Source organism: Hemitrygon akajei, chromosome 11, assembly GCF_048418815.1.
Source record: "Hemitrygon akajei chromosome 11, sHemAka1.3, whole genome shotgun sequence".
Lineage (NCBI taxonomy): Eukaryota > Metazoa > Chordata > Chondrichthyes > Myliobatiformes > Dasyatidae > Hemitrygon > Hemitrygon akajei.
In genome coordinates, this window is record NC_133134.1 from 144456890 (window position 1) to 144471648 (window position 14759).

The window sequence follows — 14759 nt, forward strand, 5'->3', positions numbered from 1 at the left end:
AATTGAAAAACGATCAAATTCGGCAACAAAACATAAGATTGCTTACAAAATAATGCACAATGTTAAGATTCAAGATAGTAGTATTCATATCATTTGTTGTAAAAAATTGAGGAAAGACATGATTGGTGAACAAGTTGAACAAGTCCCCGAGGAAAGAAAAACAGAAGTACAGAAGTATCAAAAAAAAAACTATATTTCTCTCAGTTCTTGCAATGAAAACATTACATTGACTTGTGAAGACAGGAGGAGGCTCAGCTTAATGACAGAGGAGGTCCTATATAAATAACTTGATGAATGTATTTTGTTCCTCTATTTTTACTTTTTGATCATTTTTTCTGTGCCATACATCTTTAGCCTGTGAAAAACAAGTAACTATTCATATCTGGAAAAGCTGAGACCTATTAGGGATAGTTCAGCCTAGTTTTATGCAGGGAAGGTCACAAATCACTAACTAGATAGAGCTTTTTTGAGGAGGTGACAAAGATGGTAGGCAATGGATGTTATATATATGGACTTTATAAAGCATTCAACATGATCCCTCATGGCACATGGGATCACTGGAGTCTTGGTAGATTGGATTAAAATTTGACTTGGGCATGGAAGACAGAGGATAATGATGGAGGGCTTTACACAGATTGAATATATGTGACCAGTGGTATTCCACAAGAACCATTGCTATTGCTTGTGATTTGGCATGGTTGGTGATAGTAAGGAAGTTTTGTCAAAGAATTGAACAAGATATAGAACATTTAGAATTGTTCTATATTTGAGAATACTAGATGAAATTTAATCTAGACAAATGTGAGGTGTTAAACTTTGGCAGGTCAAATGTAAGGGAAAACATGCAGTAAATGGAAGTTCCCCTAAGGAGCACTAAAACAAAGAGGGATGGATCCTGAGGTGCAAGTCCATAGCTCCCTAGAAGTGGGAACAGGAGTAGGTGGGGTGGGGAAAAAAGCCATATGGCGCACTTGCCTTTATTGTTCGGTGTATTACACATAAAAGTTGAAAGCACATGTTGCCACTGTATAAACCCTCAGACAGGCCTCAGTTGAGGTCTTGTGTGAAGCGTTACATGAAGAATGCAGAAGTTTTGCAGAGGTTCACCAGGATAGTGCTTAGATTGGAATGTATTAGCTATAAGAAGAGGTTAAACAAATCTGAGTCGTTTCCTCAGGATGGTAGAAGGCTGAGGGGCAATTTGATTGAAATATCAAATTTATGAGGGGCATAGATATAGTCCTTCTTCCCCAAGATAGAAATGTTGATTACTAGAAGGCGGGAGTGTGGAAGGTTTAAAGGACATTTAGGAGCCTAGAAAACACTGCCAGGGAGGTTGTGGAAGCAGGTATGCTAGCAATGTTTAAAAGTCATTTAGACAGGCACATAGAGGAATATAAACAATTTGCAAGCAGATGAAATTGGTTTAAATTGATACCATGGTCACTTTGAATATTATGGACCAAATGGACAGTCCCTGTGTTCGAATGTTCTATGCAAACTGTACCTCAGTATTAACAGAAAATGTTTAAATGATACCGAGACAAGTTATAGTGTATTTATGTATATCTCTGGTTCAAAACACTTCCACTTAACTGCTTCATTTGAAGCATTAGTGTTACACAGGTAAATGTGGCAGTGAGTTTGTAGACACACATCCTAGCCCCAATAACCACAAACTAGATCAAGGACTGTTACTCTGCATTGCCTAATAATGAGAAAAAGAATACAAGGAACACGTTTACATCTGTCTGAAATGAGAGATGGCTTTTGAATTTAGATAACACCTCTCTGGATTAAATGTTACATGTTTTGAGCCTGCAACCTTTCAAGCAGAAGGCAAGCACATTACAGCTACTATCGAGCAAGGGAGTAATATTGAAATATTGATTAAAATCCATACCAATGTCTGGTTTTCCTGTTCATTTTACATATTCCCACCCAATACCATTGGAGGGACACCATAAATCCCAACACTGCACCAGTTCTAGGGAAAAGCTGAACACTATCCAAACGTGGCTACACCAATCCTCAGAATGAGAAATGACTTAATCAAAAATATTCAACCCCACTGTTTAAATTGTTGACTTCTTCTAATTATGTATTTCTAGGTTTGACTAGATCAGGTTATTGTCATAACAGAATGCAATAACAATCCTTTTTACATGAAGTTCACAGTGTAAGGATGTTAATAATAAATAAAGCCAGAAAGCGCAATGAATGGAGTTACATTCTGGTGATTGATGGCCCAAAGAGTTTAAACTTTGATTGTTCTGAATGTGAAATGGTAATATTGATCTTCCATATAATTCTAACATTGTCTACAACATTTGTTAAACTTCATACAATTTGAAATAATATTAGCAAACATGGCTGCCACTTAAAAATATAAAGAGGAAAAACAGGTGCATACAAGTACAGTAAGTTCAAAACTGACAGAGTGAGACAATAAATATAATACATTGTGGAAAGAAACTTTTCTTCAACTGAATTATTAAAGACATTTTTAAATTATGTTTGAGCCAAGGAAAATCAAGGCACTGAATACTGCATGTAAACTAATAATCTTGTTCCTTAGAAATGCAAATTCTAATTATTGTATTCATCATTCTATTGTCTTTCCAATTAAACTGCAACCTATTATTACTGTTGGTTAACACTGAGATACAAAGTCTAGTGATAATGGGATAATTGAGGTCTGCAAATGCACTCGGTTGTGTGATCTAGACTAATGGAGCACCATGTGTAGATCAAAGAATGTGTCAGGAAAGTATTGAGTAACATTATTCAGCAAAACTTCTCCAAGATTTTCAGACTGCATGACCGGGTTAATTGTCCTTTCAACAGATTTTCCTTCATCTGCACATCTTGATGACCACTTCCAATTTCAGAATAATGGCATTGAATTAACATGGTCATCATCAAATCATTAGCCTTGATTACACTAATGTGCTACATATGAGAAAATTAGGAAATGGTGCTAGAAAGTTAATAAAGCATTTTGAGAATGCTACCTTCAGTTTCTTTTTGTTAGTTTTGATTGAATTGAACAATTCTTTCCAATGAGCTTACCCACACCCACTCATGAAGACTGATATATATAGTGAAGTACAGTAAAGGAAATGAAATTTCATGTTATTGAAGGGTCTCTATTAAGACCGATAAAAACTTCTTCTAAGAAACTTTGAGTATACACTTGAAAGATTTTCTTTTATCCGGTAATCTCTTCCCATGACAGAGCTCATTTTGGGATTCCCAGATCAGGTATACAAAAGATGGGGACTGCTTAACATAGTCGCTTCAGAGTAACCAGGGTTCATTGTTGGGCTAAGTAGAAAAAAGAATTTTGAACAATGACGTTTATTGAGCTTAAGATAAATATTGAGCTCAACAAAGTTCTCTTACAAAATAACTACCTATGAAATGAAAAGGATCTCTGAAATGCTTTATTAATATCTGTCAAGTTAATGTAACAACTTTGCTGAGGAAATAGCTGGTATTAGAAGTCATTTCCTGCTCCTTGGGTGTCATGGTGATAGAACAATACCAATTAGCCAACAGGAGATACTAAAAGAACATATCCAGAGGAAGTGACTCCAAATCCTTTCTGGTGATTTAGGGAAATTAATTCCGCCCTTAAGAAATGGCTAAAATTGACATCACAATATTTTCTGAAGTATTGTTAGTCTCACCGAAAAAATCAGCATCATGTCAAAATTGAAATATATTGCCAGACAATTCTGTCAAAGTAGGCTCAGAGACTGTCTAATATTTGCTAGATTTTAATAGGCTGCTGTATAGCATATTGTTATCAGTCCCTGGAGAGGAAAGGCTGTAAAAAGCTTACTTATTTGGTGGAGTCTACTAAGAGTTTCCTGCATGTATCAGCACTAGAACAAAACAAGAAATGTGTAGAACTGATGTGAAAGCACAATGGAGGTAGACTTCAAGAAAGGCAAGAAGGTAAGAGTTTTCATAATGTGATATCAATCAGAAATACATGCATGAACGTACTGTAAACTTCAAATGTTTTAAATCTATAATGCAGCGGAAACAGTGCAAATTCTGGAGGCACACACGCCCACTATTTCCTTTAGGGAAGCTCATATCTATCAAACTTCTTTAAATATTGTTCTGGATTCTAGATGAACAAACTCTATTTATACAACCAAAATGTATTAACATCTCTTTTGTTGAAATATTGCAGCTTTTCTGCCATCAGGATAAAGTTCTGACCTAGCTGAAGCTTTAAGTGTGTGCAGGTCTTTCTCAGGTCAACTAATTTTAGGGCATTGTTAAGCCATGGCTGAGATTTGTGGTAGTGGCAATCTATATTATGTAGTTTAACCTGATTTAAGTAGTTTATATATGCATATCAGTTTTAGAATTTATTCTGGGCTGTAAAAGAGCATGCTTTTCATATGTTTCACAGGACAGTAGTGTACAGTGGAAATGGTGACGAGATAAGTAGTACAGTTTGATGTTGAAGCTTCTTTTTTAAAATGGAATTCAATTGCTGTGTATTCCGTCTTTTTTTTTGTAGTTGTTCATTCAATATTGCATCGTAAGACTATACAATTTTGTAAGGATAAGAGAGGAGTTTCCATTGGATAAGATTTGTAACATTCCTTTCTTATCAAAATGAAAGATTCTAACTGGATAGTTTGCTTAAAGTAAAAAACATGTCAATGCTTCTAATAAATCCCTGGTTCTTGGATCTTCCATCATCCCGGAAGATGTAACATGGGGGATATACTTAAGATTATATGCTATCATGAATGAACAAATTATATCAAGTCTATTTTATTGGTTCTGATCTATTATTATTTTTATTTTAGATTTAAAATTCCTTCATTTGTAGGGAGTTTCTAAGGAGTCAAGCATACAGTCAATAAGAGCTCTCTATCGAATGATTAACAGAAAAGGAAGGGAAAGAGTGCCCAAGCTTGCAGTGTGGGAATTGGTAGCAATATTAATTTGTTCTTGTATAGTTCTCTAATCAGCAAAGCTGATGGTTGGTGCAACTGGACAGTAAAACACGCAGGTGTTATTAACACTAAAGTAAGCTTTAGATGTCTACAGACATCTCAGGAACACGTACCGGTATATGATTCAGTCCTCATGTTTACAGATACCTTTCCCCAGCCAGGTCTGACTCCCATTAGAAAAACAAAATTAAGAAATCATTACATAGTAAATATATGGTTTTTCCACTCGAGATGTCCAGAAGATACTGGTTATTGATGTGTCAGTAACATGGAAAGTAGAGTATATTCATTGAGACTCAAACATTATCTACTCTTCCATCTATTCCAATAATGTAAATTCAACAGTGAAATCTGTGCACTTGCACTACTTTGGGCTGGCTTGACTGATCCCTGATCCCTGGGACTGGGAATAAAAGGAAAACCCAAGAAGGTTAAGCATTTTGATTCTGGATTATCCTAAAAAATGCAAGGTCAACATGATTTCCAGCAAGCAAGAGCATATTGGTTTCTATAGAATGTAGAAGGTTAATATAAATGATAAGTTACTTGGCATCTGAAATGGTCAGGATTATTAATTAAATATGATACACCTAGTTTGCCCCTTTAGACAGAAAAATATTTATGACCTTGGGATATCACAAAACATTTAATTAATGGTCAATTACAGGTACATACTTTTCATTAGTAGTCACCATCATGGTAAAGAAAAACAGACTTGTCCTCTTATGTCTCAGAAACTATTGTCTAAAATTAAATTTCTCTATTTTTTGCTGTATACGACAGTAATCAGTTTACCCACAAGTCAAGATATTGTCCAAAACTCCGTTAGAAATGGCATTAGTTGTTTTAGAGTCAGGATAATGCACTAAAGTAGGACAGCATTGTGAAAAGCTCCTTCCCTCTGTTTTTGCCATTGTGATCACTGGGCAAATTCAGTGGACCTTAAAGGAACTCTCCCTGTGGCAGAGAAGGCCAGTTACATAAACAGTTGCCTTGGAGCTGTGGGAAAATCCAAGGAAGAGGCACAATAATCTTCTGAGGGTGCAAGATCTCATGGGAAATCTTGTGCCTTGATTAAATCCAGTGCCACAAATGGATTCTGGTCATTGTGAGGTACAAAATGATCAGTGAGAACTTCACAGCATGAAGTTCTAATGGACATCATATTTAAAAGAGTCTAACATTTCTGAATAACACACACAAAATGCTAAAGGAACTCAGCAGGCCAGGCAGCATATATGGAAAAGGATACATTCAACGTTTCGGGCCAAAAGCCTTCATCAGAACTGGAGAAAAAAACATCAATGAGGAGTCACAGTTAGAAGGTGGGGGGAGGAGGGGAAGAGCCACAAGGTGATAGGTGAATCTGAGGGGTGGGGGCTGAAATTAAGAGCTGGTAATTTGATTGGTGGAAGACAGACAGGGCTGGAGAAGCAGGGATCTGATAGAGGACAGAAGGCCATGGAAGAAAGAAAAGGGGAAGGAGCACCAGAGGGGGGTGATAGGTAGGTAAGGAGTTAAAGTGAGAGAGGCGAATGGGAAATTGTGAAAGGGGGTGGGGGGCATTATCAGAAGTTCAAGAAATCGATGTTCATGCCATCAGGTTGGAGGCTACCCAGACAGAATATAAAGTGCTACTCCTCCAACCTGAGTGTGGCCTCATCACAACAGTGGAGGAAGCCATGGACTGACATATGGGAATTGGAAGTGGAATTAAAATGGGTGGGCACTGGGAGATCCCACTTTTTTCTGGCTAGCTCTTGCCACAAAAGAATACAGGGACAGTCCCAACTGTGTGTGTGTGGGGTGGGGGCAATGGGGGAAAGGTGTGGTTGCAACAATTCCACTCAAGTCTTTCATCGACGTCCCAGACAGAAATTGGTTTCAAATTCAGATCCTTTCTTCTTCCTTCTCCTGCTCCTCCTATGGCAATAACAATCTGCTGTCCAGGCAAAGCTGATCCCACTCATTCACTACATAATGGAAGGTGCAATAGGCCAGAGGACATCCAATATGTACAATCTGCACTGCACCAAAGGGCCATGGTACAGATTATCAAGTTAATCTCATCAATGGTGATATGGCTCTTGTTATGTCCTGGTTCTATTATCCAGGTGTAATCTACCTGAAGAAGAGGAGCAGGACTCTAGGTATCTTCATGGCTTTGTCACAAACCAGCTTCATATTGAAGAAGTCTTAGTTCCAATGTGGGAGATTTCACAGCAAAATAAGAAACAGCAAAATTTGTCTTGTTCCACTTTTAGGAAAAATTCACTGGGATATGAAAAATATGAGTGAGGATTCCACTCTTCTGAGAAATCCACGTATATATTATGTCTCCTGCTCTTTTTTTGTAGAAAAAAGAATGGAACTCCCCTCTTCTTGAGAGGTGACCACGAGTTTATGGTTCTAACATCAGACTGGACTCAGCTGAAAGTCATTGAAATTTACTGTCATTAATTTGGCAGTCAGTGGCAAAACAATTCTAGCACTGTTGAGTGGCTGCAAGTCTGGTTACTAATCATATTGATTTCTCTGGCAAGCAAGAGCCTCCACAAGAATTGCTTATCTGAAATGTTAACATGGGTTAATTTGTCCTAGAATCTTCTGATAAGATTGACTGTCCTCACCAGAGCCCTTTTTCCCCTCTATGTGCCTCTTCTGGTATTTTGCCTTATCTGCTCAGTTTTTTCCTTCTTTGCTCTAAAGCTGAGAACTAGCTATTAAAGCTTTTGTATCTCCTGTACACTCAGATCTGATGATGTATATAATGCTCATAAAGCTCAGCACTTGCTGATTATTTATTCTTTGAATATCAACTCAGACCACTGTTCTTCAACTCAGAAAACAATGCAAGACAACAATCCCTTCATTCATATTAATCCATTCATTCATGCATTCGTATTAATTCACTCATTCAGAGTCTTCCCCAACCAGAAACCCTGGATAAACAATGACAACCACAATCAGCTGAGGGTCAGATCAGAGGCATTGAAGTCCAGAAATGAAAAAAGTTACAAGAGGTCCTGATATGATCTCCAGAAAAATATCATATGCTTAAGGTGGCAGTACTGGACTAAATCTGAATCACTGAAGGATGCTTGACAGTTGTGGCAGGGTTTGAATGCTAACACCTCTTACAAAGTGAAGACAAGCAACATGGGTGAAAACAGGGCTTCTCTTCCAGATATGCTCAATGCCTTCTATGCTTACTTTGACCATCAAAGCATGGAAGAGCTATCACAAACTCCCACAATCTCTGATGATCCAGTGGTTTTAGTCTCTGAGGCCAATGTGAGAACAGACTTCAGGAGGGTGAACCCATGGAAGACACCTGGCCAGGATGAGGTACCTGGCCAAGTACTGAACCCTTGGGCTGATCAAATGGTTAGTGCGTTCAATGAGAATCATTAACCTCTCACGCTGGCAGTCTGAGGTACCCAAATGCTTCAAGCAGGCTTCCATTATACCAGTTCCTTAGAAGAATGAAGTAACCAGCCTCAATGGCCATCGTCCAATAGTTCTTTCATCCACAGTAATGAAATGTTTTGAGAGGTTGGTGATGCAACTTATCAACTTCTCCTTGAGAAGCAATTTTGATCTGCTCCAATTTGCCTACTGTCACAACAGGTCCACAGAGATGTCATCTCATTGGCTCTCCACTCAACCCTGGAACATCTTTATCGACTACAGTTTGGCATTCAATATTATCATAAATTAATCAATAAGATTCAAGATCTTGGACTCAATACCTTTTCTTGACAATTGGATCCTGGATTTCCTTACCTGCAGTCCGCAGTCAGTTCGGATTGGCAGCAACACTTCCTCCACAATCTCTATCAACATAGGTGCACCTGTGGTGAACTAGATATACCTGTCTGACTGCTCCTGTGGCTCCTCCCACAGACCCTGCTGACTGCTCCTGTGGCTCCTCCCACAGACCCCTGTATAAAGGCGACTGTGGGCTGCTGCTCTCCCTCATTTTCCCCAGGATGTAGTGTTGTTTATTCTTCCAGTCAATAAAAGCCGATATCTCGCTTCCTAAGTCTCAGCGTGAGTTATTGATGGTGCATCAGCACCACAAGGCCCTGTGCTTAGCTCCCTGCTCTACTCAGTTTATACTTATGATTACATGCTGAAGCAAAACTCTAATGCCATATTTAAGTTTGCCAATGACACCATTGTTGTAGGCTGAATCAAATGTGGCAACACATCAGCAAATAGGGGGAAGACTGGAAATCTGGCTGAATGGTGAAAGCAATAAGCTCTTATTCAGTGTTAGCAAGGTCAAAGAGCTGATCGTTGACTTCAGGAGAAGAATCCTGAGGTCTATGAACCAGTTCTTATTGGGAGAAATCAGAGGTGGGAGGGTTAGCAATTTTAAGTTCCTCAGTGTTATCAGTTCAGAGGACCTGTTTTGGGCCCAGTATATAAAAGCAATTGTGAAGAAAGCTTGGCAGTGCCTCTATTTCCCTAGAAGTTTGCGAAAATTTGGCATACCATCTAAAACTTTGATAAACTTCTATAGATGTGTAGTGGTGTGTGCATTGACTGGCTGTATCACAGCATGGTATAGAAACAGCAATACCCTTGAATGGAAAACTCTCCATAAAGTAGTGGATATGGCCCAGTCCTTCACGAATTAAGTCCTCTTCACCATTGAGCATATCTACACAAAACGTTGTCGCAGGAAAGCAGCGTCCATCATCAGGCCACGTTCTTTTCTTGCTGCTCCCATCAGGAAGAAGGTACAGGAACCTCAGGACTCACAGCACCTGGTTCAAAGTGGCTTATTAGAGGTTTAGATAAATATTGCTGCATATACCTGATTGTTTGATGCTATTGTGTGGTGAATTTGGGATGATGCCAGTTGTAGATATTACTATTGGGACATTGTATACTTTGTTCATATTATTATTATTATTATTTCTTTTTTTTTGCTTTTTTTTCTATTTGCACAGTTTGTTGTCTTTTGCTTATGGGTTGGCAGCCCTGCTGGTGCAGCCCTTCATTGGTTCTATTCTGGTTATTGGATTATTATACTTTCATAATAAGTATACAGTTATTATAAGTTATTATACAGTAAGTATAGTTTTTATTATATGGTTATTATTCTTTGATAATAAATTTACTTTGAAGACTATGAGAATCGCTTTAAATTGCCAGAGTTGAACTGGTGGTTATTTTTGCTGATTTTGGCCATACCGTCATGTACAGTAAACATACAGCATGGGGCAGCTTGATAGTCAAAGCCCAAACTGATGGAATAGTTAATATACCAGTATTACCTGATTACTGACATCATGAACTACAGACTTGAAAATTTCAAGCTGCTTGACCAATAGAGCACAGGCTTTCCAATTTGCCAAGCAGCTGGCAATCTGCGCACACATAATTCATGTGAAAGATAAAAAGGTAGTAAGCAGCCCACGTTTTACAATCCAAGTCTATTGCTCTCTCTACATCATTGCTTCATCTCCTCGGCATTTCAAGTGTTTTGTTCTGTCAGTTGAAGTGGTGATTAATTATAAGCACAGATCTGCTCCTAATTTGTCACAAAATAACAAATTCTCATTAAAAAAATATAAAGGGGTTTACTTGTGCTGGGTTCCCTGTACTGAATTGGGTCATGCTCCAGAAATAAACAATTAAAGTCATTATTTGAAATAACATAACCTAATAATCTGAACAAAGCTCAAACTAACATAACACGTAGAGATGTGATGTACCGATCGTAAAGAAAATAACTTGCTGAAACACCAAGACCAATGTCTCTGTATTGAAATTTGACTTGCATGAAAAGATGCATCGACAAGCCTTGTTGTTGCAGGAATATAGAGAAGGATTTGCTCTGCATTGGATTGTATGGGATAGATAATTGGTGAAATATAATGCCTCCGGAGTATTAATATTCTTCATGTTTTTAAGTAGAAAAACAGTTATTAAATTTGATATAATTCATGTAAATGAGTTAGCATACTGAGCATAGAGGAAAATAAGTTTTAAAACATTTGGTGCGTTTGCTGTAAATTCCAAGAGAGAAAGAATTGCTAACTGTTCAAGTTGAAGCATGCTTGGTGGAGTCGGTTTAGAATTTCCTGACCGGACAAAACAAATAAGAAAGCTCAAAGTTCAGAATAGATCAGAAAGCAAGATGGATGGGGATGTCAAAAGAAGCGAGAAAAGTAAAATTTTAATAACTGGATGTTGGTGGTAACTTCAAATATTTTGCAGGTTTTAATCTGGTGCATCATAAATATAAATCAGACTTAAAACTGATCACAGTATTCCCCAGAAAATATTCACCAAGGGAAATGTATGTTGGGTTGTTTAGAAATCCTCCTCATGTACAATATTTAAGTAGAAAATGTGGCTACCATATTTTTTGTTGATGAAATGTAAATTTTTTTTACACACCAGTGATATTGCCTAATGTAAGTGGACTTTTTCAGTCAAGTGGAAGTTTCGTAGGGAATTTTAAGGAAAAGTGGGACATGGATTTTCTTTCATTTTAACTTGGTGGCAATTTCATTATTTATCTGTGTTAGCTTGTCACTGGTCAATTTGTTGGTTGAATAATTTATTCTTTACTGTAAAAATGACTTAATTAGATTCTGAAATTCTATTATAGTTAAAGAACTTGCAGCATAAAGAGTCATTTGGACCACTGCTCTTGCACTGGCAAGGGAGATATCAGCTCCATTTTCCTGCCTTTTATATTCCTCTCTTTTTAATATACACACACACTTTTAAAGAATTAGATGATTTCCATTTCAATAAATATCCATACACTAATAATCATAAATATTTATTTTGACCTTCTCTTATTCCAGCAATTAAGGCAAAGTTAATGAAGCTGTCTTCCACATGTAGTGTGTACGGATAGATTGGAAAAAGGACTGTGCTGTTCAGACTGAGAATGACAACCCATGTGATCAGAATAATTCACAACTGCTCTGTGTTACCACCTTAAGTTATGATCTAACTGCAAGAAGAAACATTTAAGGGCTGACTGCTTGATGAAGATTCTGATGAAGGGTATCACCCTGAAGCACCAACGTTTAATCGCTCTCCATAGATTCTGCCTGACCTGCTGAGCTCTAAGGTGGGGGGCAGCTATGGACGACGAGAGAAAAAGAGCATAAAAGCAAAGAAGAGGGCATCTAATAAAGCAAAAATGAGTCTGAAGTCAGAGGATTGGGCAGCTTTTAAAAGCCACCCGAAGACAACTAAAAAAGCCACAAGGAGAGAAAAGCTGAAATTTAAAGGAAATCTAGCCAATAATATAAAAAGGGTACCAAAAGTTTTAAACACGAGAAATTCTACAGGACACTGGTAATCCAAAGCAAGACGCACAAAATGCTAGAGGAACTCAACAGGTCAGGCAGCCTCCATGGTAAAGAACACTCATGTCAACGTTTGAAGCCAAGACCATTCTCCAGGACTGGAAAGAAAGGGGGAAGATGCCAGAATAAAAAGGAGGAGATATGGGAAAGAGGATAGCTAGAAGGTGAAAGGTGAAGCCAGGTGGGTAGGAAAGGTTAGAGGTAAAGGAAGGAATCTGATAGGAGAGAAGAGTGGACCAGGGGAAATAATAGACAGGTGAGAAGAGTAAAAAGCCAGCGTGGGGAATAGAATTGGTGAGGGGGAGGGTTTTTTAAAACCGGAAGGAGAAATTGATATTCATAGCATTATGCTGGAGGCTATCAAGGTGGAATACAAGGTGTTGCTCCTCCACCCTGAGCAGGTCCTCAAAGGAGGCCATGGACCAACGTTGGAATGGGGATAGGAGTCAGAATTAAAATGTTTGGCCACTGGGAAGTTCTGGTTTTGGCAGAAGGAGAGGAGGTTCTCGACGAAGCGATCCCACAATTTATGATGGGTCTCATCAATGTAGAGCAGGCAGCATCAGGAACACTGGAAACAATAGATGACCCCAGTAGATCCACGGGTGAAGTGTTGCCTCAACCGGAAGGTTTGTTTGGGGCCCTGAATGGAGGTGAATGGGCAGGTAAAGTACTTAGGCTGTTTGCAGAGATCAGTTCTGGGGTGGGGGGGGGGGGGAGTCGGGGGAAGATTAGTGGGGAAAATGACTCTGGAGAGGTAGTAATAGGGTACAAAGAAATGGCTGAGGAACTTAAGTATTTTGTGTCAGTCTTCACTCTAGCAGTATGCCAAAAGTTCAAGAGTATTGGGGACAGAAGTGAGTGTTGTTGTTATTACTAAGGTGAAGGTGCTTGGGAAGATGAAAGGTTTGAAGGTAAATAAATCACCCAGACCAGATGGACTACACCTCAGGGTTCTGAAAGGGGTAGCTGAAGAGATTGTGGAGGCATTAGTAATGCTTCCAGAGTACAGCAAAATTGCAAATGCCACTCCACTCTTTAAGAATGGAGGCAGACAGGTGAGAGGAAATTATGGGCCAGTTAGTCTGACATCAGTGGTTGCAAAAGAGTTGGAGTCCATCAATAAGGTTGAAGTTTCAGGATACTTGGAAGCACATGATAAAGTAGGCCAAAGCCAGCATTGTTTCCGTAAGGGATAATCTTCCCTGACAAACCTGTTAGAATTCTTTGAGGAAATAACAGGCCAGGTAGACAAAGAAGAGTCAGTGGATGTTGCATACTTGGATTTTCAGAGGCTTTTGACAAAGTGCCACACATGAGGCTGCTTAACAAGTTAAGTTCCCATGGTACTACAGGAAAGATACATTGTGTAAATAGAAGATTGGCTGACTGACAGGAGGCCAAGAGTGGGAAGAAAGAGTCCCTTTTCTGATTGGCTGCTGGTGTTTGCAAGGGTCAATGTTGGGACTGCTTTTCACATTATATGTGAATGATTTGAACAAAGGAATTGTTAACTTTGTGGCCAGGTTTGTAGATGATGCAAAGATAGGTGGAGTGTAAGTAGTGTTCACAAATTAGGAGTCTGCAAAAGGACTAAGACAGATTGGGAGAATGGGCAAAGAAGTGGCAGATGAAATATAGTGTAGGGAAGTGTATGATCATGCAACTTGGTAGAAGGAATAAAGGCATGGACTATTTTCCGAACAGGGGAAAATATTCAAAATTCAGTGGTGCAAAGGGATGTGGGATTCCATGTGCAGGATTCCCTAAAGCTTAACTTGCAGGTTGAGTCAGTGGTAAGAAAGGCAAAGACAATACAGTCTTAGCATTCATTTCGAAGGACTAGAATATAAAAGCAAAGATGTAATGTTGAGGTTTCATAAGGAATTTGTCAGGCTGCACTTGGAGTATTGTGAGAAATTTGGGGCCCTTTTGTCTAAGAAAAGATATGTTGGCAGTGGAGACAGTCCAGAGGAGGTTCACAAGAATAACTGCAGAAATGTAAGGGTTAATGCATGAGTAGCATTAGATGGTTCTGGGTCTGTACCGAATGGAACTTAGAAAAATAAAGGAGGATCACATTGAAACCTAATGAATATTGAGAGGTCTGGACAGAGTGAATGAAGGGAGGATGCTTCCTCTAGTGGATGGGTCTTGAACCAGAAGGCACAGCCTCAGACTAGAGTGACATCCATTTAGAACAGAGCTGAGGAGGAAGTTCTTTAGCCAGAGGGTATTCTGTGGAATTCATTGCTACCGGCAACTGTGGAAGCCAAGTCACTGAGTATATTTAAAGTGGAGGTTGATGGGTTCTAGATTTATCAGGGCATCAAAGGTTATGGGGAGCAGGCAAGAGAATAATCAACCGTGATAGAATGGCGGAGCAGACTTATTGGGTCGAATTACCTAATTCTGCTCCTATTTC

At 38.8% G+C, this 14759-nt stretch overlaps 1 protein-coding gene across 1 annotated transcript in view; it reads left to right on the forward strand.

Moving 5' to 3' along the window:
• Positions 1–3624: 3624 nt before the first annotated feature.
• The window catches only part of ccm2l (CCM2 like scaffold protein), a 65630-nt gene continuing 54495 nt past the window's right edge, over positions 3625–14759 (forward strand). The window contains exon 1 of the mRNA XM_073061863.1: positions 3625–3963. Coding sequence (XP_072917964.1) covers positions 3934–3963 — 30 coding nt within the window. The 5' untranslated portion in view covers positions 3625–3933. The remainder of the gene's footprint in view (positions 3964–14759) is intronic.